Genomic DNA, 25,136 nt, shown 5'->3' on the forward strand with positions numbered 1-25,136 from the left:
CTTCTAAAAATAAGAGACTGTCAGAAATTTTGGAATCATTTGTGTACAAGTGGTAGTTGAAACCATAAGAATATATGAATTTTCCAAGGGAATGAACCTGTTGAAATGTAGTGGAGAACCTAGGATTGCTGCAGGTTAAAGACAAAAGTGTAATTTTTGTAAAGATAACTCTTTATGGTTTAAAACATGCTTTACATTTGTTGATTCTGGTTCTAACTGTTGGTTGTGTATTATCATTTCTATTTTGCACATGAGGAAACTAATGTTCTGAGAGAGTAAATAACTTGTCCAGATTCCACAAGTAAGAATTTCTGGTGGCATCAGGACTGGAGCTCAGGCTGTTTTTGTATGTTACTGTATGTGGCCATGGAACCCTGTAGCGACAGGACAAAAGTGATTATGTTATAGAAGGCAGCTAATGGCATAATGGTAGAACACAGGAGCATGGAGGGACCTGAAAGACCATCTAATCCAAATTCCTTGTTTTACAGATGAGGAAATTGAGGCCCAGAGAGGTGAAGTGACTGCCAAGGTCCCACAGCAAGTCAGTGACCGAGCTGGGACTGGAATCAGAATCTTCTGATTCCTGTTGAGGGGTAAGTGTTAGTGATTCAAATTTTAACAGGTATTCATTTTGGGCCGACTCTACCGTGAGGTGTTGGGAACACAGCATAAATGAAGTAGTTGTTTTCCTCAAGCAGTTTATATCCTATTGGAATTCTGTGCTCTTTGAGTATACCCTCCCTTTCTTGGAATGATTTAGAAAGCTTGAACATAACCTGTTTATTTTGTTCTTATTTGTCCAATGGTTATATGACCTTTAATTTTAGATATGTCATGGTGAAATGGGCAAATTTTTAGTCCTTTGGTATTAAATTATATATTGAGCACAGTAACATGTTCCTGACTTGTCAAAAAAAAAATCTTATATAATTAGTACATAACTTTCTAGGCAAATTCCAAGGAATAAAGAGATTGAAAAATATAATGAAATCCAGTATCACTGATGAAGGAGACATATTTTAAAAGTAAATATTTATGATAAATTGATCTAAATTTTCATTATAAAATATAATTCTTTTAGGGATAAGACCTAGACATGTGATTTCTTCTCTTTAAGGAGTTCCTGATGAAGGAATATTATTCTACTAATGTAGTTTCAGCATATTTTTCAACAACTTAATAAAGAATTACCTAAGATACCATCAGGGTCATGTAGCCAGTACATGTCAGAGGTGAAACTGGTCATGTAGACCTCAAGACATCTCTTTGCCCACCATATTTCCCTATTATTTATATATAGTTAAAATCATGAGCTACAAAGCTAGGTAAAATATTAAATGTGATTTACTTATCACTTAAATTTGATGCACAAAGTATTTTATTTCATAAATTAAACCTAGTAAGAATATGAGCGAGAATGGCTTATGAATTCCTTAGACCAAATTCAAATTGCATGTTTAAATTTATGTTAGTCTTTGTTTCTCCTTAAAATTTGTTTACATATTTGTTTGATCAAAGGTATAAAATGTTTTTTAGTGTCAGTTATGGGATCATGGATTGAAAGCTGAAAGGTGACGTTTGGGGTTCTGGGATCCAATTCCCTTCTTTTGCACATAAGGAATCCAAGACCTATACCCTATACCTATGCCTATACCCAGAAGGGTATAGTCACCCACCTAGTTGGTTTCTGAGATTAAGATTTGAACAAAGATCTTCTTGCCTTCAAGCCGAGTACTCTGTCTACTACCCTTTGCAGTCTTATGGTGGGATTGTGAAAGGACTATTTAGTTTGAGAGATTGGAGATTTGTCTCCTGGATAGTATTACTAAGATCCTAGAATTTGGCCTAGGAAACCATAGAAGTTGTGATATTTTATTTAGCTAAGATATGTAAAATACTTGATGTATATCTATCTTGATCCTCACCACAACCCTGGGAGGTCAGTATTCCCCAATTTAGATGAGCAAATAGAAGGGTCACCAGCTAGCAAGTGTCTTAGGCAGGATTCAGACTTGAGTGTGGCAGATTCCAAAGTCCTGCAATGCACTAGTGTGTGTGTGTGTGTGTGTGTGTGTGTGTGTGTGTGTGTAATAGAACACTTTGGTAGTCTGGTAAAACTGAGAGACTCATGTTTTAAATGCATAAAATAAAATACATAGGATTACAAAGAAGACCAGTTATATTGAAATATTTAAAGAAATCCAAGTTCAGAGAATTCAGGTTAAGAACTCCTACTGTACAGTGTCACTGACAACCTTTTCTTGAATACTTTCTATAGTGGGAAACTCGGTATTCAATAAAGGAACTAATTGCATTTTTTAGCTTGTTTAATTGTTAGCAAATTCTTCATCATATTTAGTTGAAATCCTCTTTTTAAAAAATGACTTTAACTCATTGGTCCCTAGTTTTGTCTTGTGGAATTATTTAAAATAAATTAATTATTCTTTTACATGGCTAATCTCCTCATTTTCCTAAGTAGGAAGTGGGCTCAGAGTAGCTCTAATTTGTCAAAGTTGGGTAGCTTTGAATCTAAGTGCATGATTTTACTTTTGTCTTTTAAATTTTGGCCTATAATTGCTATCAAGATCTTTATCATCTTTAATTTTGTCAGTCAGCGTATTAGCTATCTCTTCATGTTATGTACAGGTTTGTTCAGCATTGTTTTAATGTTTTAATCTAACTCAGTGTTAAAGATGTGAAAAATGGCAAAACCAAAGGTGGAGCCTGATGAACTCATTCCAAAATGTATCACATTCTTCTCCCCTTCCTCTTTTTTAAAAATTGGGACAGTTTGATTGTCTTTAGTTTTATGGTAGCTCTCTCCTATTCTGTAAGAGGTCTCAAATTGCAGAGAGTATTTCTGTGTTCAAAGTTGCAAGTACTTTCAGTGCTCTGGAAATGAATTTATTTCACGTGAACTCATTTAAAATAACTAGATGCTTTCTTACTGTATCTTTGTCTGTCCTATCTTGGCCTTCAATTGCAATGTAAAATTTTTAAAATTGTATTTTTCTTAATTTGGCAAATATCAACATGTGAACATTTCAATAAACAAAGAACAAAAAAAGAGAATTGCATGTGAAACTGATCTTTTATTCCCTTGTAGTTTTTAAAGTTATGAATTTGAGAAGCAGGATGACATGATGGATAAGAGAGCTGGACTTAGAGGCGGGAAGGCTTATTGATTCAAGTCTGGCTTCTTTTCTTTTTGTTTTCCATCTCCTCCTACCAACTCTATCCCCACACCTCCATTTCTTCAGTGCTCTCTCATTATGAGTGCTTTACCCTTCCCAATTTTAAGATCACTCTGTATTACAGAAGACAGAAGCAAAATAGGAGTTGAATAGTTCTGCTTTTGTTCTTATTTGTTAGTATATCATCTGGCCGGGTGGAGCAGCTCATCCCTGTTTTTCCTCCTTCCTCTGAATGGCATTTTGAAAACAAAACCAAAAACCCTTTTGTTTTTCGTAATTTTCTTGGAGTCCTTATTGTAAGGTAAATTGGTGAAACTTAAGGTGAAATCTAGATTGCCATATCCTTTTGTCATTGTTTGGGCATTGTGATAATAATAAGTCTGTTTTGTCTGTTTTGGTCCTTAAAACAACCCTGTGAGAGGTAGGTGGTGTTATTATTCCCATTTAACAGTTGAGGAAACAGGCATAGAGAAGTTAAGTAGCTTGCCCAGGATCACATGACTAAGAAGTTTCTGAGTCTGGATTTGAACTCAGGTATTCCTCGCTCCAGGCCCAGGAAGCATTCAATCCACTTCCTTGCTTGGCTTTAGTCTTTAATAGTGGGAGACTGTAGCCACATAACTTAGCTTCCTGAATTGTAAAATAGTAATAATACGGTACAGCCCTCCTTAATAACAACATTATATAAATGTGAGGAGAGTTGTGCAGTGCAAAAGCTTTGCATCTGTGGGTTTTATTGGTGTCTTTATTTTTCACCTGGCTGCACTACTTTGGGACTTCTCTGACTGGCTTCTCCACCAGTCAGGAAACCTCATCATCCTATAGGATCTCATCAGTCTTGGTTCTCTACCTCCTTACTACCCCTCTAATTGATGAGTGCGGGATGGGGCTATGAACTGCAAATCTCCATTTAAGGAAAGAGCTCAGTTCAGACATCTCTTCATTTCGCACTTCTTTCGCTGATTTTTTAACTATGCCTCTTGTACTTTCTCTTCTGCACTTACTCCTTCTAGCTTCTTTTTGTGCATTGTCTTCCTTCCTTATATTGTAAATACCTTGAAGGCAGGGACTGTCTTTCATTTTTCATATTTTTATCTTTAGTACTTAGAAAAGTGGCTGGTACATAGTAGGCACTTAATAAGTATTTATTGACTATTGGTATGAATAATAGATTTTAGCTATAGGGAAATAAACATGGGGCTTCCTGCTGCTGTTGATAGTAATTCTACTTCAATGAAGCCTTTTTTTCCCCTTAATAAATAGTAAGCCCCAGTTGATAATGAGAATGCTTTTATTACTGAAATTTACTGAAATTTTATTACTGAAATTTATAAGGTTTAACAGAAGGGTTCAAGAAATGCTCAAATTTTAAACTGCTATGGAGTTAAATCAGCCCGATTACTTCCTTTCATTCAAGAAATGGTCCTTTTTTAGATGTTCATGAAACATCTTCATAATATTAATATAATCCAGAATTGTGCCAGGAATAAAAGTCAAGTTCATTGACCTGTAGTATATAGTATCCTTTCTCTGCCCTTTTTTGAAAATTACAACCTTTGCCATCTCCAGTCCTGTGACATCTTTCCCATTCTCCTTAGTCTTAGAGATATCATTTATCTTTTTTCAGCAGTCAGATTTGTCAGATTATTTTCAGGACCATAGGAAGTTATTGTTTATCAGGACGCCTCAAGGGTGGTCATTTGTCCTTTTTGCTTATAACCTTATTTATCTTGGCCTTCAGCTTCCTGTTAGTTATTCTTATTTTGTCCTTTCCAATCTTAAGGTCATTCTCTTCTTGTTAGAGAAAACAGACATATATAAGAATTGAACCATTTTGGCTTTTCACGTCTTCTGTTGTCAGTATCTTGTCCAGCTGAATTAGTAGTTTTTATCCCTTTGATCTTTTTCCCTGCAATGTAACTAATATTTCCTTCTCCATTTTGTTGTCCTTAACATCCCTTGCCAAGCTCAGTTTATTCTGAACTTTAGCTCTCCTCAATGTATTATGAGACCATGCCATGATTTTGTGTGTCCTCCATCACTTGTCCTTTCATCCCTTATCTAGACTTAAAAAAATCTTAAGTTGGTTGATGTGTTAATCTATTGCACTTCCTTTTTTGGACTTAGAGAGTTTTTACGCGAACAACACACTGAACTGTAATGCCACTATTATTTGTTAATTGCTGTTTGGCATATCTTAACTCACAAAAGGGAAGTGCCTTAACTTGAAACACTTGGGAAAAGAGACAGGGTAAGGCATTCTGGGATCATAGTCTCCTGAGAAACAAGAATGCAGTCTATTTTCCAGAAAGGTGGGTTGCATTTATAACTTAGGAGGAATTTGGAAGAACCTTTTTAACTTAGCTAATATCCATTTTATGCGCTTGTGGATCTTCCTTGTTTGGTGCAGGATACTTGAATGGTCTCAGAAAACCAGGGTTGTTAAGAAATGAGGAAGAGAGTCAGAGTTTTTTTTTTCCCCAGAGAAGCACAGTGTCTTTTAGGCTCCTGTGATTGGTTTTCTACTTGTGAGATCATGAGCAGGGAGGTACCAGTGCATTGGAAAGCTAGAAATTCATAGCTTCCAAGTACAGAAGATCCTAGCTATGTGGGTTTCCAGAAAAGGGGCAGAGCGGGAAGGAGGGAGGAAGTACCAGGCAGGAGAAGGGGCATCCACAACAGAGACAGCCTGTCACAAGGGAGGCTCTGTCCAGAAAATCAGTTTTTTTTCAAACTGTTGTACTCCACCTCTCAACAGACTGGCTTTTCCTTAAGACAGCTGGGCATGCAAATTTTCTTTGCCAACTGTTCAGCTTCATAGTATGACAGTAACATAGAACACAGAGTTAATCCATTTAAACCATGAATCCTGGGACACTGGTTTCAAGAACATAGCCTTCTTTTCTTTAGCTGATCATAGGTACAAAGATGGTAGTGGATTTTCCTTCCATATATACCCATTCTTTTCTTTTTTCCCTGGGGTGTTGACCTCAGTGGGTCAGTTTATGTCTTCTGGGGGTGTACTTTTCTCCTACTACATCATCTTTTCTTTCTTAAAGTCTGAAGTTGGAATAAGAGATGGAACATGCATCAAACAAATGGTTCTCCTACCTACATCCCTAGCTGGGATTTTTTTTGAAATTAATATTAAGTGAGCTAGGAATTCATATAAGCCAGAGTTTCACTTAGGTTGAGCCCTTTTTTGCACTTGGCACTAGGACAACAGAGAGTAGCTTGTTCCCAGTGTGAGGTCTAGGTCTATTGGGGACAGCATTCAAAGACAGGAAATAGAAAGAGAGAGAAATATCAGTGAAAGGATAGAAAAAAATTGGCAAATTGTTTGCCTTTAGGGCATAAAGTTTTCCAAGGATTATTCTTCTCCATTATGTCCATCCTGTACTCTGTCTGAACTGTCATTAAGAGATATAAAGAGGCCTCAAGTTTAATACATATGGAGTATCTTGGAGGTGGACTTTGCTATCCCTATAAAGAAATGTTTTCAGTTAGCTTCCTAAATTATTCCTTTGGTAATATTGTTTGGAAGTGATAGAGGGAGCATAGAAATACCAGTTATGCTAAGTTCTGAGGCCTCTGCCTGAAGAGAGAGATATAGACAATACTGTCTGGTGGGTTATGGGACTACAGTATTCAGCCCTTAATAGTGGAGGGTACCCTAGTTTTATTTTAAAGAAGAGAAAAGCCAAATTCGGAATAGTGTTAATCTTAAAGTATAGGGTCATCTACTATGCAGAGAAGAGGCCAGTAGATTCTGGACCACCACTGTCAGAAGTTGTAAGCATTTGACCACAGAGTATAGTAGCTAATATTTATGTAGTGCTTAAAGGTTTGGAAAGTGCTTTACACATATCTCTTTTCTTTCCTTATAACAGTCTTGCTTATAGCAACAGTATGGGATAGGTGTTAGTATTATTATCTCCTTTTTACAGATCATGAAATTGAAGCTAGAACCCCAGTGACTTGCCCGGCATCGCACAACATCACTGTTCAGTGATTTGAGGATTTGAACCCAGTTTTTCTCCATTACAAGTCTAGAACTCTATCCATACTGAGACAGCAGTTGTTGTCAGCTGGATAGTTTGCAGTGACTTTCACCAATTCTCCCTTCATTTCTGTGAATGTTAAACTCTAGGGAGACTATAGTGTTGTAAATTTTGTCCCCCATGGCTACCAGTTTCATAGGCTTAGATAATGATATGGAAACCTTCAAATTGAAGTGTAATTAGAAAATTTTAGTGAGAAGGTTTACTTGGTTGTTCACCTCATGATTAGGTAATGATTTATTACTGCATTCAGCAAACATTTACTAAGTGCCTACTATATGCTGGTCATTGGGAATCTAAAGACCAAAAAAAAAGATATTCCCTGGCCTTAGAAAATATTTACAAAGTAATTACCAGAAGGAGAACACTAGTAAGTAACTGAAGGATCAGGATAGGTTTCCTGTAGGAAGTGTACTTGCCTGATATTGGAAGGAAGCTAGGGTTTCTAGGAGGCAGAGGTGAGAAGAGAATGCACTCTAGGTATAGGGGGACAGTCTGCAAAGGCATGAGATGAGATGGAATGTTAGGTATGTACAACACCAAGGATTCCAGTTTGACTGAAATGTAGAGTCCACGAAGAAGAGTGATGTAAAACAAGTCAGACTGGATCCTAGAATCAATAAGGAGCCATGGAAACTTCCTGAATAGAGAGTGAGTGACATAATTGTAGTAATATCAGTTTGACAGCTGTGTGGATAGTTTGTCGACGTGAAAGACTAAAGACTGAGGGATTACTTAAAAAATATATTATTGGTAACTTTTATTTTTATATTGCCTAGTTTTTCCCTGAATCTCTCTCCCTAGTACTTCCATGAGACCCATCACCCATCCCTTATAACAAATGATACAAGAGAAACCTATGAACCACAAGTTTTATTTGAGTTTTAACCCATTTTCAAAACAAATAGTGGTCAATTAAATTTTGATCTGTTTATGACATTTCTTACCAGAAAGAATGGAAGTGGCTACCCTTTTCTTTTTCAAATTACATTTAGAATAACATTTCATTTTGTGCAAGCTGGTAAAAATTAAAGGAAGAGACAAGGAAATGGGAAGAAAGACGTTTCCTTGTTTCTTCCTTTAATTTCTAGTTCTAGCTATAGGTATGGGTGTGTTCATACCTTTAGTTGACTAATTCCTTGTATATCCATTTTCTAAACTTTTTGGGAACTTACTGCACTCAGGATAACCTGCTAGGACAGGTTTTTTTGATAGGCTTTATGAAAGACAGTTTCAAAGGGGTTAACAGTCCTTCTTTAATTAAATATATGTAAGTCATTCACTACTAGTTCAGGGGAAAAGTCAACACCCTGAGCGTGGAGAAAATACAAACAGAAATTAGCGCAAAGATCAACAGACAGCGCTCCAACTGTTTGACAAAGTAATTTCCACTACCTACGTACACCACAGGATGGGGAAGCACCAACAACATCTGAGTATTCTGGGTTTTAAGGGGAAGACTCTTAATAAACAACTACTCACAGTCCCATCCAGGGAATTAAAAAGTTGTTCTTATAAGTGAAACCCCCAAAGCAAAATGCCAGCCTCTCAGTATATATAACAAAGACTCAGCTCTTGATTGGCTCAGAGCTAGTAGGCATGAAACCTACATGACTCAGCATAGTGAACCCATTGGGATTTAAAGGAGATCAGTCCTTCATATGTTTTCAATGAGCCTGGGAAATTGAACTCCAAAAAGAAAATAACAAAAATCCCACTTTGCTTGCTCTTATACCTAGCTACTTTGTGCCAGAGACAGAATTTGAATCTTGAGCTGACTGAAAGGCTGGACTCACTGTCCGTTACATATGTCCTGGTGATATGTCCTGTGTTTTTTTTTTTAATCTTTTCTCTGAGTTGAGTAATTTTAACTTTTTGTCAACCCTTTCTGTCCTTGTTTTTATGTGCAAAAGCTTTCTAATTTGTTTTTTACTTTGAATTGCATGTTTACATTTTATTGTACAAATGAAATTGTTCAATGAGCTTAAACGTTAACTCTGAAGCAGAACCCTGAGCATATTTAAAAAAAGTTATTGGCGTCTTTTACCCTAAATTTTGAGAAATTTTTTTTAATGAGCAAAAAATTAAAATTAACAGATAATTTAAAAATTCCCTCCCATTGGGAAAAAAACCAAAATCATGTTCATAAAAAAATTAGATGATCAAACGAGAATTTACACATTGTCCAAATAAAAAAAAATATGCCTCATTTTGCATCCTAAGTTTATTACCTCTTTGTCAGGAGGTTGCTAAGACTGCGTTGTCCTCAGTCATCTGGAATCATGGTTGGCCATTGTGTTGATCAGAGTTCTTAAGGCTTCTAACTTATTTGTTTTCATAGTGTTTTGTTATGTATATTTACTGTTCTGGTTCTCCTTACTTTGCTTTGTATCAGTTTGTACAAATCTTCTCATGTTTTACTAACAGAGTAGTATTCCATTACATTTATATACTACAGTGTTAAGTCATTATTCCATTGATGGGCATTCCTTAATTTTCAGTACTTTGCTATTAGAAAAAGGGGACTATTGTAGTTTTCTGTTCTGTGCTATTAAAAAAAGGGGTTGTTGTAAATATTGTGTACATATGGATCCTTTTCCTCTTTGATCAGCCACCTTCCTAGTGCATAGCTAGGTCACAATTAATGTGAGTTAGAATAATGTGAAATTTAATTTAGTCAAATTATAAATAATGCGAGGTTGCATTTAATGAGTCAAAATTCAATTAATGCAATCCAGAGAGGCCACATACAGGTTGGTGTATATAATGGATAGTCAGTTAGATCAGGGTTCAAATTTTGCCTCTGACATATAGTGGGTATGTCATGATTGGTAAATCACTTATAACCTCTCATCTCTCCATTCCAGACTGTCCCTCAGACTACAAATTACAAATGAATCTCCAAACTTTTATCACTGGAGGGGGTTTCCATACAGAAGCTTCCTACACTACTGAATGTACCAAAAAATGAGGAAAAGCTAGGAATATAACAAGATCTATAGATTCTTTATTTCTAGTGAGAGCCAGTAAAAGGTTTTAACATGTACAGTCTGTGCTTATTTATTGTCTCGCATGTGGATGTGCTGTGCTATATTACCAATGTGTGTACTATATTACCAATAGTTACGTTAATTTTTTCAAAAGCCCTTAACAAAGTAGAAAAAAGGAAGAATACTTCAGATGGAAACACTGTCAGCACAATAAAAGGTTTGTTAATAGAACAAAAAAAAATTTACATTCATGTAAATGAACAGTATGACATGATCATAGCACCCTTAAAATAGAACAAGATGTTGGAATGCCTGGATCTATGGTACAGAATATTATAAAACATGAAAGTGAAATAAAAGAAAAAGACAAAGTTTCTTTAGCTTTTGGTGGTTTGCAAAAAGCTACAAGGAATTGAAGTGGTTAAAGTTATAGAAATGGAACATGCTTTAACTGCATATTGAAGATTGTAATAAAAAGATGCATTCCTTTTTGTAGAATAGCCATTGAGACAAAAGCTTCATACTTATTTAGCGCAGTAATAGAAAATGGAAGTGCAGTAAATAGTGAAGAAACTTTTGCTATAAGCATTGGTTCATTAATTGGATTTGAGTTTCATTGCAGAATTTAAAAATTTCTGGAGAGGTGTCCAGTACTGATGAGGATGCAGCAGCTTATGTTTTGGAGAAAATAATTGAAAATGTGGATGCACTGGTCAAAAATTTTTTTTAATGTGGCTGAGACAAACTTGTTCTGGAAAAGAATGCCTTATAGGGCTTATTCTAGAGAGAGAAAAAACTCAACTTGGATTTAAAATGTCTGAGGATCCCCTAATATTTTTATTGGAAAGTAATGCAGAAGGGAATTTCAAATAAAAGCCAATGCTATTTTATCTGTCTCAAAATTCTAGCTGTCTTAGAGGCCAGAACCGTTGGATACTTCTAGTTCTTTGATGGTCAAAGCAGAAAGCTTGGGTGACTAATTCTGTTTTCTGAAGACCAGTTTTCAAGTTATTTCAATTCAGCTGTTACCAGACTAGAGGAGATTATATAGAGCCTAATGACTTTGCATCCTTACTTAGCAGAGATGCAATCAAGTAGACATGGGAACATATTTCAGAGTATGAAGTTCCTCATAATTACTGCTTCCTTCTTTTCTGAGGGGTTCTCCCATGTCTCTCATGACTATTCTGTTCAACAGTATCACTCAAGCTGCTTCTTGCTTGATCCCACAATTAAAAATGCTAATGTACAGGGGCATAACTAAATCATCACAACTGCGTTTTCTTTCTCAACAGCAAACTGAAGCCAAAGCTGAAGAGCCTCTTTGAGCCTCTTCTATGACAAGGCCCACTTTAAAAAAACAAGTGTTTCATCCTGAAAGGATTTGTTAATCAAGGTGTCGTGTTTAGTTAGAGTGTTACTTCATTCCAACAAAAGAAAATTAAAAGATAAACTGTATCACAATTATAATGCACTTTACAGTTTGTAAAACTCTTGACAAAAACGATCTTACTTGAGCCTTACAACAACCTTGGGAGTCAGTATATTGTTGTCCCCATTTTACTGATGACGAAGTTGAGGTTATGAGAAGTTAAGTGACTTGCCCCAAGTCACACAGCTAGTAAATATTCAGAGACAGGATTTAAATTCCAAATTTAACATTCTGTTCACTTGCCTTGCATATGCTCTCTGTCATTTGAAACACCAATACTATGACCAAATGATGACTGAATAGATGTTAAATAATATTAAGGCCAAACTCAACAAAACATAAATGTTATAATATCATTTTTCTCTAATCCTCAGTCTAACCAAAAATAATCTGCTTGAACATCCTCAACCCTCCCCTGAAGTTCCCAGTTTCTTTCAAGGGTACCATCATTTTACCAAAAACTCCTGTCTGCAAACCTCAGTATAATTTTCAGCTTGTCTCATTTACCATACAAATCTAATCTTTTGCCATATTTTTGTCATTTCTTTCTTTATAACGTCTCCACACAACTACCATCCTATTTCAGGCCTTTATCACCTCTTTTCTAGATTCTTCTTATAATTGGTCATCTTGACTCAAGTCACTTCTTACTCTAATCCATCCCCCATTTAGTTGTCCAAGTGATTTTCTTACAGTGTAGAGCTTATAAAGCTCCAGTGGCTCCTTTGTTTGCCTCCAAGATCACATGTAAAGGCCTTTGTTTGGCATTTCAAGCTCTTCACAATCTGACCCCTTCCTACTTTTCCAGTCTCTTCATTTTCTATTCCTTCTCTGTGGTTCAGTCATGCTAATCTACTTATTCTTCATGTACTCCAACCCCTTCTCTGTGCTTTTGTAAGGGTCTTCTCTTGAAACTCCAACTCTTAGAATCCTTGGCTTCCTTTAAGATTCTGTTCAGGTATTTTCTCTTCCAGAAGGCCTTTCCTGGTTTCCAAGCTTCTGTAGCCATCCTATCTAAGGATATGCTCCTACCTTGTATTTATCTTGTATGTTCTGATTTATATGTATCTCCCTCATTAGGATGTAAGCTCTTGGAGGACAGTGACTGTTTCTTTTTTACCCCCAGGCATTAGTCGCGCGTCTTGTAAGTAGTGCAGTCCTTAATAAATGCTTGTGACAAATTAACAAAAACATATTTGACTAAAAGCAGTTCCCCAGTGGGAAGAGCAGTTAAAGGATAAGAGCGAACAATTCTCAAAACAATTTCAAACAGTTAGCAATCACATGAAAGCTTGCACCAAATCGTTACTAAGAGAACTCAAAGCCAAAATAACCTTGAGGTTTTACCTCACACTTTGCAAAGATGACAAAAATTGCCAAAGGTGTGACATACATAAAAAGGTCAAGAGGCCCTGAAATAAGGGAAATATTGTATGTGGAAGCCATTTTGGAAAGACAGGGTTGCTAATACGCTGTCAGTGGATCTGTGACTTGATCTAAATATATTGGAAAGCAATTTGTAATTGTGCTAAGAAAGAGATTAAAATGGATCTTGATGGAGATTGCTGTTAGGTGATGTAACATGCACTGTTCCTTCACCTTCACCTGAGCAGTCTTGGGCATTTGGTAAAGGTAAAGAAAAGGGGAGTTTATTAGGTAATGCTAAGTGGAAAAAAGGTAAGAATTGCCTCTATGATGAACTTTTACTATATAATTTGTAGGCTTTATGTATATTAAACTTTATTTTCCTGTTTTTGTTGTATGTAGTCTTCATTTAATTTTTGATTGATCTTTTTAAAGATTATGATGTTCATTTTATTTTCTATTTCCAATTCAGTAACCAGATCTTTTATACGTGTAAAAATACATGTAAAAAATGGCCAAAGCTAGCTTAGCTAGCATTAGACATTTGACTCCTTTATTATTGTTCAAATTTTTAGTAAAATGACTATTTAGAGACTTTAGAACCTTTGTAAATCCAAAGTTTATTTAAAGATGCATTTTGTGCTTTATCCTCGACACAAAATGCTTTTTTTTCCTGAAAAGGTAAAAGTTGTGCAGGATGAGTATATTTCTGCTAATGACAGACTATAGCTTAATACTTTTTCCTGTATTGTTTTTATTTATTCAGAATTGAAATAGTGTTGAATTGAATATAACTGATCATGTTTAGGTTATGCAGATTAGTTATTTTATTGTGAAACAATTGCTTTTTTAGGATAATCATGGGCCAGACTGGAAAGAAATCCGAGAAGGGACCAGTTTGTTGGCGAAAGCGTGTAAAATCTGAATACATGAGACTGAGGCAGCTCAAGAGGTTCAGACGAGCTGATGAAGTAAAGGTATGGATTTATCTTTTTTTAAAAATAATTTAATTTTTAAAAAAAGTTTGAACTTAAACATCAAAAAAGAACATTTACATAAACAACTGAACACAAAGAGGTTTGTATATGAAACATTGAATTTCCATTTCATATCACTTAAGAAAAGAAGTAAACAATAGATTACACACATTGCTTTCAAAAGTGTTCTCCCTGTTTGTGTTTCTTTCTGAAATTCCTTTCTTGTGTTATTTTTTTTTCAATATTTCAGTGGCCTTTTTGGTAGTGTGTGGCAGGGGGAATATCATTGCAAATTTGCTCTTCCCATTTTAACCCATTGCAATTAAGAACCAAGAGGAAAGAAAAAAGCCTCATGTAACAAATGAACAGTCAAGCAAAATGAAACTGCGTGGTGGCCATACGGGAAACATACCTAATGATAGGTGCTATGCAGACATGGTTGGTCATTTCATTAATTTTCAAGAAAGTCTTTCATTTTTAAGCCTTTCAAGTTGTTTTTCTTTATGAAGTGGTCTTTGTATAAATTGTTCTCTTGCTTCTTCTCATTTCACCCTGGGTCAGTATACACTATCCAGTATTCTTTGAAATCTCTTTTGTCATTTCATTCAGCATGAGTGGGATAAAGTGAAGACTTCATTACGGGTCTTGTGATCCCACACAAGCACAGTAATATTCCATTATGTTTACGTATCATAGTTTGTTGAGCCATTCGTTAGTTGTCTAATAGGCAGTTTAAGGCATTCCTTAGTTTCTAATTTTTTTTCTTTTAATTGACCTTGAAGTTTGTTTTTCTTGTGCTCATTCCTTCACCCGTATTCTTCTTCTTCTAAACCCCCCTTCCCATTCTTGCTTGTTTCCGTGTTAAGATTGATATATTTTTACACCAAAATTGTATGTGTGTCCAATCTTCATTTGTTTTTCCACATTAGTGAGGTGCATCTGATGTCCACTCTTCTTTCATATTTGTATATTCTCACACACCCCAATTATGAGATGTTCCACTTCCCCATTTCTTCCTTTCTACATGAATGTATTGCTTCTTTTATTTTCCCTTCTTTTTCCCCTTAAATACAATTTATCTACCACCAGTTCCTCTCAAACTCTTTAAAGACTTTAGTTTCTCAAGGGTTTTTTTTCCTGTTTTTAGATTGTTAGTACTATACACCATCATAGAGCTCAAATAAATTTACCTTTCTAATATTCTGCAGATTTTTGTTTTTGTGTTTCAGAATAGCTAGTTGGCTCCAGTCTTTTCATTAGAAAAGACTGAAAGTTTTCTCTTTCATTAGGAGTCTACTTTTTTACCTATAGGTTTATACTCAGTTTTACTGGTTAATTTATTCTTGATTGTTAGCTATCTTTTGGGACATAGTATTCTAAGATCTCTTGTTTATAGTAAGAGCTGCCAAGTCTGGACTGTAGTTCTTGGTACTTGAACTAACTTTTTTTAAGCTTGCAATATTTTTTTCTTGATGTGAGAGCTTGGTATTATTTTGTTTGTGGCTTTTCGAATTTCTTTTCAGAAGTAATCAGATTATTCCTAGCTTCAATTTGCTCTTTTTTTATAGAGTTGGAAAGTTTTCATTTATAATTTCTTGAAATACAGCCTCCAAGCCTTTTTTTTCATCATACTTTTCAGGGACTTCAATGATTCTCAGATTATTTCTCTTTGACTGTTTTCCAGGTTATTAGTTTTTGGTATGATACCTTATATTTTTCTTTTCTATAAATCTTTTGACTTTGTTCTGATATTTCTTGTTGTTGCATGGGATTATTCTGTTTGGTCTTTTTTAGTTTTCAGGAAGTCCATTTCTTTGGTAAGGTTAACAAACTTTTAAACCATTCTTCTGATTCCTTCGCTAAGCTTTTATTTCATTTTTTAATCTCTTGTTTAATTTTAGGTATTCCTGAAGTCCTAGTGGAAAATCCATTTTTCCTTTGAGACTCTGCTTACAGTTGTTATAGAATTACTCTCTCCTTTTAGGATTTGTAAAAAAAATTCTGGACTTGTTGGTGCGTTCTTTGACTTACTCAACTTTTTAGACTCAGTTCTTGAATTGGAGATTTATGCCAAAGCTAGGTTCAGCCCCCAATTACTCTTGTGGATATGATCAGCCTTCCTTGGTCTCACCAGGGTCCCCTTGGACCGTCAGGGCCCTCTGTGGCATTTCAGGACAGAGTGCCAGGGACCTCTGAGTTCATTTGTGTGCTAGCTGAGGGGTTGCTGGCTTGTCTGCCTGTTCGTGTTGGTACTGCTGATGGCCTTGCTTTCCCTTTTGCCCATGGGCTTCCAGCTGTTATTTTTCTGCAATTCTGAGGTAAAAGTTGCATACTGTAGCTTTTCTCTGGATTTCTGAATCATTATTTAGTTTGGTAGGAATTTCTGGTATTTATTGGGGTATATGAGCAGTCTGCCTTTATTTAAGCAGTCATCTAGACCATTCTTCTTCCTTGGTCGTTGAGTTTGGTATCTGTTTTTCTTTCTCCTCCCCAGCTCTCACCCTCATCCCGGGGGACTTAAACAAACATACTGACTCTCCCTCAGACAATCAAACCACTCAGTTTTTCAGGCTTACTTCCCATGAGCTATTCCTTCACCCATCCTCAACTATACACAAAGATTGTCATACCATTGTTCTTGCCATTACCCACATATGTACCACCATTGTGTTTAAGAATTTTGAATTTTTCTCATCTGATCTACTTCCTTTCCATCTCTCCTTCTGCCTTTCCTTACAAAACATATATGCTATCCTTACAAATACATATGTTCTTTCCTTATAAAACTCTGTATCCACAAGATGATCTCTAATCCTGTCCCCATAGTTCTCTTCCCAGGCCATCTCCTCTGTCCTAGCCATTCTTTCCTTTTTTCCCCAAGTTGACCCCTTGGTGAACCAGTTCATCTCTCAAGTCCTTAGCCCCCTTATAATTTTGCTGATTGTGTCCTGTCATGCCTCAGTCTTGGATGTCTCCCACAACTGCCTTCTCTCCTACATACGTGCTGCTGAATGAAGGTGGAGAAAATCATTCAACCACTCTGATTGGGTCCACTACAAATTTGTGTTATACAACCTCAACTGGACCTTTACTTGCCTCTAGGCAATCCCACTGCACCTCCCTTTTCAACTCACTGTCCCCCTCTCCACAGGTACTTCCAAACCTATCCCTCCTCCAATCTCCCATGACTTCCCCTACCCTCACTCTCTCAGTTGAGAAAGGAAATCTTTGATTCTTAAATCACAAATTTTACATGTCTAACTTGTTTTACTAACTTAAATATGAATTGACTTGTCAGAAATATGAAAAGCTTTAATTTCAAATGCTATAATTACAGCTAAGGTCATGTCATGATAAGGTAAATGTCAATTTTAATCATGTATTTTAATATAGTGATGGTGACATTTTGGCAGTCATACAACCAAATTTGAAATAAATGATATCTTTGTAATAGATTTTTACTCTGCAAGTATATATCAAGAATTTGTACTTCCCTATTTAAGTGTAGAACACTTCCTTGTTTTCTGTATGTCTAAAAATAAGTTTACTTTTATATATAACAAGGAAAATATAGAGAATATTTTTTTCAGAAAATGTTCATTTTATCTATTTTTTCCACTATGAAATACTAGGTTATATTGTTTTATTTATATATGTGTGTATATATTGTACATACATACATACATACATTTTTGAGAAAGCCTTTATGATGGCTTTCTAGGAAAATTGCTTGATGACATGCAATTAACAATTTCCTTCTTCCCCTCTCCTTTTTTTTAAAGAGTATGTTTAATTCTAATCGGCAGAAGATTCTAGAAAGGACAGAAATCTTAAACCAAGAATGGAAACAACGAAGGATACAGCCTGTACACATCATGACTTCTGTGAGCTCATTGCGCGGGACCAGGGAGGTTGGTTAACATGACATGTTGTAGTAATGTCAGCACATTTTGGTTTTACTAGTGGAAAATTGGTTGGAAGTTGTGAGGAAATCACTTAACTTTTCAGCATGCTTATCTTTTTGTTATTGGCTTTCTCATATGAAATTATTTATTAGCTTCTGTTTAAGTATTTTAGAAATTGAAATATTGAATAAGCTTTTGGCACCACCATTGGAGTTCTCTTCATAATAATAAATAGAATTGACCATTAGTTAGCATGAGTTGTTCTCATCCTAAGAATTTTTTCTCCCTACATATATGGCTTGTGGAATGTTTTTTAGATACTCTTTTTGAAGACTGATATTATCCTTTCTGTTAGAAGTAAGGGCTTTGACTTTGGGCTCCAGAGAATACTACACTTAGCTTTCTAGCAAATACTCAGAAAAAGGTGAGTGGAACCAGCTAGATTTAAATACAAGCAATAGCAATTCTTTCCGCTGAGCTAGGCAGTTATTTTGGACAAAAAGAGTATTTTTATAATTAACCAAAAATTAATCAGATTTATTAATTTGGATCAGTACATATTATTAATTTTTTTTTAAATGGTGAAAGTTTGAGCAATTCAGACTATCTCTTCTAAGAGAAATAGGATTTCCTTTCTAGCTCAATCAGCACTAACTCCCAAGAAGAGATAAAGCTGTTTCTTCTGCATAACTCATGTTCTGCTTGACTATATGATTTTAAATTTCTGGAAATTTAAAAATGGAGAATATCTTTTTTGTCTCTCTTCCCCTTCACCTACCCCATGCCTGAATTGTAGGGAGAAATTGAAATATGAATTCCTTATTTGTTAGCTTTGAAATATAAAAATTATGGATGTTTAATTTGGATTATTTACAACATTTTCATCTTTAGTGCATTACATGTAAAAGTTTTTATAAAACAAGTTTTATTAGCTAATGTCTATTTTTTATGTTTTAGGGCAAAGTGAAACCCTAAGCTATTGGGCAGTAAATAATCTCCTGGTTTTTGTCAGTTCAAGCACAGTAATTTTTAAAAATTGGGAATAGAAAAAAAGCCCAGTAAACATTTATTTTGATTTTTTTTTTTTACTTTATGACCTCCATTTTTAAGTAGGTATAGAAAGTACTTGAAAGTAATATAGTATAATATAATATAGAAAATAATATAAAATAAATAATAAATAAAATGAAAAGTAAAGAAATAAATCCCCAGACTCACTGACTAAAACTTTTGTCATATAAAACTGTTGAATCAGTCCCATTGAACTCTCTCCACCAGTAGTTTCTGCCCATCAGTTTTTCCTCTTTCTCCCCTTCAGTGTACACTGGTTGCCTAGTTAAAGGCCCTTTCACATTCTTGTTTTGTGATATTGGATCCCATCTCTAAATGTGTACTGATTTCTTTCACATCCCTCTGAAGATTGAAGAAACAGCAGATAAAACGATGGAGAAGTCAAAGATTGCTCATATATACTTGGCAGAATCTCACACTGTGTTCCTCAGCTGACACTCAGACATGTTCTTTATTCACCAGAGTTTGACAAGACTTTTCTAACCCCGAGTTCTAGGGGTGCTTCTTGTTTTTAGTAATGCAGTCAGTGGCATCATCCCAATGCTTTGCTCACTGCTGTACAAGCCTTTCTTCTTCAATCCAAGAGATTGAGAGCAGCAGAGATGGATGGCAAAATTATTTCTGTTTTGTAATGATTTTCACTTTACTTTCTTTCTCTGCTGTGTAAATGAAAATACATTTATGTTATCAAAAGACTAATTAACTTTATTTGACTATTTGGTAAGTAATATCTGAAAAAGATTTACTGTCTGATTCAGGTGAAGTGACTTGACAAAGAAAAATGACTTTAGAATATTTAGGGTGTTTTGTGCTTGAATCCAGAAGGTATGTTTACCAAGATACCCTTAAACTCTTGGGTACTTGATCTTTGACTGCTACTTTAAAAAAAAATTTCTTTTTATTTTTATGAATTTGACACATCTAGAAACATGAATACTTCCTTAGTAGAAAGAATAGAAAAAGAAGACTGCTTATGGAACAGTAGTGAATCTTCACTATATTTTTCATACAGTGAAAACTTTCTTGTCATCTTTTTAAAAGTTTATCTAAAAATTTAACTTGTTTTTTCTAATACTGCACTGCTTTTCTGTGGCCCTTTCTGAATTTTCTTCTGCATATCTTAAAAAAAATGATTGATTGATGCAGGGAGCAGCAATAAATAGAATGTTTTTCTTGCTACAGTGAAGTGCCTAATTGAGATTAGATGGCATAAAATTGTCAGCACAGTTTCTTGATTTCCTTGAGTTCTGTTCAAGAGCACATAAATTGGAATGAAGAATACAGTGAGATTAATCAGGGTTAGAGTTTGGGAAGATGGGATCTGTGATAGGACAATGGGGAAGGGGATTTAGGAATATGTTAACTAGGTGGTATGGTGGATGGAATGCCGTGTCTGGAGTCAGGAAGACCTGAGTTCAAAAATGGCCTCAGATACAAGCTTTGTGACCCTGGATAAGTCACTTAACCCTGTTTGCTGAGTAGCAGAGGGTTTTGAATTGCTTTACCAAAATGTTGTTAGGGAGGAGAAGAGAATGTAGCCAGAGCCAGGCTTGGGAATAAACAGAGGAGCAAAGGGAATGGATGTCAGTGACGATAAAAGGAAGTATTACGGGTCACAAGAGAAGACGTAGAGTCATAGAGAAAAACAGAAAGATAAAAAGGTCACACTCATATAAAGGAATTTTAGAATTTATGAACCTTGAAGTGAAACACATTTGATAAAGGATATGACCATTTCTAGTTTTTGGTGGAGTGGAGGAGTAGCTCATATTCCTTTAATAGATCAAGTAGCAGGGAAATTAAAATATTTGAGGGAACATCAATACATATGTCAAAATCTTTAGTAGGAGAACAAGATATGAGTAGGAGGAGAGACTGTGAACTCTGTTCTGAACTTGTTGAGGAAGAATGTTGTCTTGTGGGCCTGAATTGGGTGATGAAATTTGGGTACCATGAACCTCAGAGGAGAAGTTGCTCAATGAAGGTGGGAGGAGAGTCTGGAAGTGGTTATAGGGAAGAAATAGCATTTCAGCTCCCCCATGGCTGCCACTGAGTCCAGCTGTCTGAGAGGAAGCGTAGTAGGTCCTGGAACAGGTGATAAGCAGAGACATTGTCATCAGGGCAGAGCTAGGCTTAGTCAAGAGCCAGAGTGTGGAAGGAGTGAGAAAGGAAGTTTGTTAGTTATTTTAATGAAGATGAAAGGAAGTTTGTTAATTATGGGTTCCAAATGGCATAGTTAAAACAGAGGGTTGGGAGTAAAGGAACAACCAGTTGGTCATAGAACTGGATTTGTATATTGCCACCTGAGATTTCAGAATCACTGGGATGGAGCCCAGTATAAGAAATGGGCATCTGCTCACAATTAAGGAGTGAACCCAGACAGAGCGTCAGTGATTGAAGAGAGATTCTTTGAGAGAGGCATGTGAGCAAGCTATTTGAGGATGTCCCTTGAAGTCTAACCTTAGACAAGTCACAGGTTTATAGATTTAGAGCTGGGAAGGACCTCTGAGGCAGTCTAGCTCAACCTCCTCATGTTTTTAGCTGAGGAAATTGATTTGCCTGAAGTCATATAGGCGGTACAAATCAGAGGTGGAATCTGAAACCAGGTACTTTAGTTATATTATGTCTTGGGAGACCTCAGGAGGCTTCCTGCAGAGCAGGTGGGAGTATGGAAGGAAACCTCATCAGGAGACTGGGGGTGGGTAGAGATTGCCTCCACCAGAGTAAGCTAGAAACCCCTTGGGGGCAATAGATAGAAGGATTCCTGTCTTCCCACCTGAGACTTTATGCTTATGATGGCTCTCGAGATCACATTCATATACCGTAATTTGTTCAGCTAATCCCCCAATTAATGGTACCCACTTTGTTTCCTGTTCTTGCTGATAATAAAAGATGTTTCTCTTTCTGTCTGCCTCTTTTTCTATTTCTCTATATACCCACATATCTCTGTATAGATAGATACATCTGTTTATTTGTTATTGATTTAATTTTTACAAAAGAAAACAAACACATAATCAGATCTACATAGAGCATTATTCAATATATAATGACATTTACATTTTAAAGTAACACCTTTGATAACAGGACAGCTTTAGTTCACAATAAAGAAAAGGAACACACTCACATACATATGTATGTATATATATGTATGTGTACATATATATATAAATATAAACATAGGTTGACAGTGTTGTCTTTTTTTTTTTTTTTAACAGTAAAAGAGGACTATTCATTCTTGATACAGAACCTCTGGAAACTTTTGCCAGGAAAACTATGGCTTCTTAAAGTATGGATGGTTTATTGCTATTTTGCCGCAAATTTGTTTGGCAAGATCATTGACCAACATTGTAGAGTGGAAATCTTTGTTGTTTTCATTCAAGTGTTTGATATGTGAAGTCAGGCTTCCAGGTTTCCACTTGGGGAATACATTCTTATCATCCTACAATGATTTAACTTCTGTCTACATTTCATCATTAGAAGTTCTCAGAGCTTTTAAGATTCTGCAAAGTTGATCAGTTGCTGAATCTCCATGGAAAAATAGCTTCTTGGTTGCTAATTCTGCAAATATTGTGCTCCCCTCCAAATATTTACTGGAGTAGAATCTCTATCAGACCCTAGTGTATCTCTGGGGATCCATACTGTGGTGTTTTATTATGTTTCTGTACCTTTATAGATATTCTAAAATCCCATGCAGGTCCACAGTCAGCTTAAATACTTCATCATCTGTTAACTAATTTAGAGATTTCAAATCTCTATGAAGGACTTTTGAGGGACAAAAGATATCACCTTGTAAGATTTGATACAAATAACTTTTAACAAATAAAGAACCCATTTATTGACCAGGAAGGGTAGAATCTGTAAGAGCTGTAGCCTGAGTACATCTTGAACCATGACTATGTTAGTAGGATGATGAAGCTCTTTAATCAGAAATTTCTGGAAGTTCAGTACTTGGAGCCCTTTCCTCACTCTGTAATTCCCTTCATAACCACTCCCTGACCTGTAGTTTCGTGTTGACCCTTACATATAACACCATAGGTGCCTTTCTTAGCTTTCTTCTTTTGCAGTCTTCCAGTGTATTCTGTAGACTCTGAGCAGAGCTGGACGGGAGGCAGTGACAGCTGTGTTTTGCATTGGAGCTTGTATTGCTATATGTATGTTGTACATTTAGATCTTTTTCTTCTTTCTTTGATCTCTTTGGAATATAAGCTTAGATATCTAGCGCTATTACTTTGTTTTTTAGAGATTTTGCTTTGAACAATGTTACCATTTTTATCCCCATCAAGTTTTACTATGTATTTTTACATACAATTTTGTTCTTTATATCCTGTTTTGTTTTGTTGAACACAGCATCTGTAATATCAGAAGCATTTGCATGTTATTTTGCCCTTAGATCTTTTGGACGGTGTCCAGCATGGTATTTTTGTTGGGCAGCATCTATGTGATGCACTCTTTTTTTGTAGCAATATATGGATATATATATTCAGTTTGATTTTTAGTACAGCTTTCATGTCAATTTTCTCTTAGTCATTAAAACAAGCACTGCCTGAAATCTTGTTTAGAATTTCACATATCTTCCTCTGGACATATTTTGTAATGGGTCTGTTCTGTTTTGTTTAAATACTTTTTCTTTTTTGTGAAAAATGATTGAGGTTGTACTTTTTAAAAATTTATATTTTTTCTCTCATTCATGTTGCCCTCCATTTAAAAGACAGTAGTGAATTTGCAAAGTATTTGGGAGCAATTCAAGTTCTTCAGACCTTAATTTTCTCTATAAGTAAAATGAGTTCTAAGAACCCTTTCAACTCATGTAGTCTATGATTCTGTGGCTGCTTATTTTTTAGGAAGACACTAATTCAATTTAAAAAATTTTAAAACGGATTTACTTTAAAAAAAAAATCTCCTGGGCTTCTGACTGATATGAAATATTTAGTCATTGAAAAAACTTCCTGTCATTATGGAGTTTTAACTATTTATGGTGGAATTTCATATGACTATATTGTTCCTACAAGACTTTGATTTTTTTTCTTTAGGTGTCCTCATGTTTACAAGTGAAGTCAAATGAAGACTTAAATATATGCACACACAAACACACACCTTGATTGGTCAGCTTTCTTGGTGATGCTGATGTTACAGAAGCAGTAGTATAAGAGGATTTTGCTGAAAAGAGAAAAAGGAAAATGTAGTTTAATAACTAGCTTGCTTAGAAACACTAGAAGATAAGATTGTAAGATCACAGATTTAGTGTTGGAGGAGAAGAAGAGATTAATGAATTAGCAAGGAAGGTAGACTGATCATGTATTGAGAATGAGAGGCTGGATGAAGTAGACCTTTTATACTTTCTTACAGATTATCACTTCATTAAACAATCAAAAAAAGAATGTTTTCTACTTGAACTTGGCATTTCTTTTTGTCTTATTTTTAATGGATGGTTCTTGTTTTACATCATCTTCATTTTTCACTATATTGTTCCATGTGAGCTCTCCTGTGAGAAATAAAAAGGCATAAAACCAAATTGATTGGGCAACCAACCAATCTTTCAGTTGTGCCTGACACAGTAAGTGATATTTCACACTCATTTCCCCTGCCTCTCTAAAGAAAGGAGGGAGGTCCAAAAGAATTAATTGTAAAGCTTTAGTTAGTGCCTAAACCCAGTACTTCCCTCCTGTTACAAGGTTTATACAGTATATACTTAATAAATTATTTTTAAATCCAATTGTTTGGGAATTGCCTACATATTTTAGGTGCAGATCTTCCTTATCTCCCCCAAATAAAGCAAATGTCTTTTATTTTTATAATAGTTTAAAAAAAAGTATGTCCAAATCAGAATTTTAAAAATCACTTCCATTTTTCTCTGAACAACTGAAGATATTTCTGTCCATGTGGGATGCTGTAGTACAGAACAGCAGCCTTGGAATCATCCTTGACTCTTCACTCTCATCCCACATAGGAGGTCAGTTTTCAAGTCTTATTCATTCTCTTTTCCCATCATCCCTTGCATCAAATTCACTTCTTTACTCACAGAGCCACTACCATAGTTCAGCCTCTTAACCTCTCTACCCTAGACTGTTGTAATAACTTCCCTGCCTGTAGTCTCTCCCCTCTTTATTCTGTCTTCCATATAGCTAACAAAGTGACATT

General features: G+C 35.5%; 1 protein-coding gene and 1 pseudogene across 8 annotated transcripts in view; one reads left to right on the forward strand and one right to left on the reverse strand.

The window, feature by feature from the left end:
- EZH2 (enhancer of zeste 2 polycomb repressive complex 2 subunit) overlaps positions 1-25,136 on the forward strand; it is a 104,051-nt gene that overhangs the window by 32,679 nt on the left and 46,236 nt on the right. For 4 of the 8 annotated variants that reach the window (XM_072652420.1, XM_072652425.1, XM_072652421.1 and 1 more), the window contains exons 2-4: positions 492-596; positions 13,899-14,022; positions 17,805-17,933. In XM_072652420.1, coding sequence (XP_072508521.1) covers positions 13,906-14,022; positions 17,805-17,933 — 246 coding nt within the window. In that variant the 5' untranslated portion in view covers positions 492-596; positions 13,899-13,905. The remainder of the gene's footprint in view (positions 1-491; positions 597-13,898; positions 14,023-17,804; positions 17,934-25,136) is intronic. The other 4 variants (XM_072652422.1, XM_072652427.1, XM_072652424.1 and 1 more) reach the window with 1 other exon arrangement.
- On the reverse strand, positions 22,189-23,277 carry LOC140531032 (cyclin-dependent kinase 1 pseudogene; annotated as a pseudogene).

Source organism: Notamacropus eugenii, chromosome 3 (assembly GCF_028372415.1).
Source record: "Notamacropus eugenii isolate mMacEug1 chromosome 3, mMacEug1.pri_v2, whole genome shotgun sequence".
NCBI lineage: Eukaryota > Metazoa > Chordata > Mammalia > Diprotodontia > Macropodidae > Notamacropus > Notamacropus eugenii.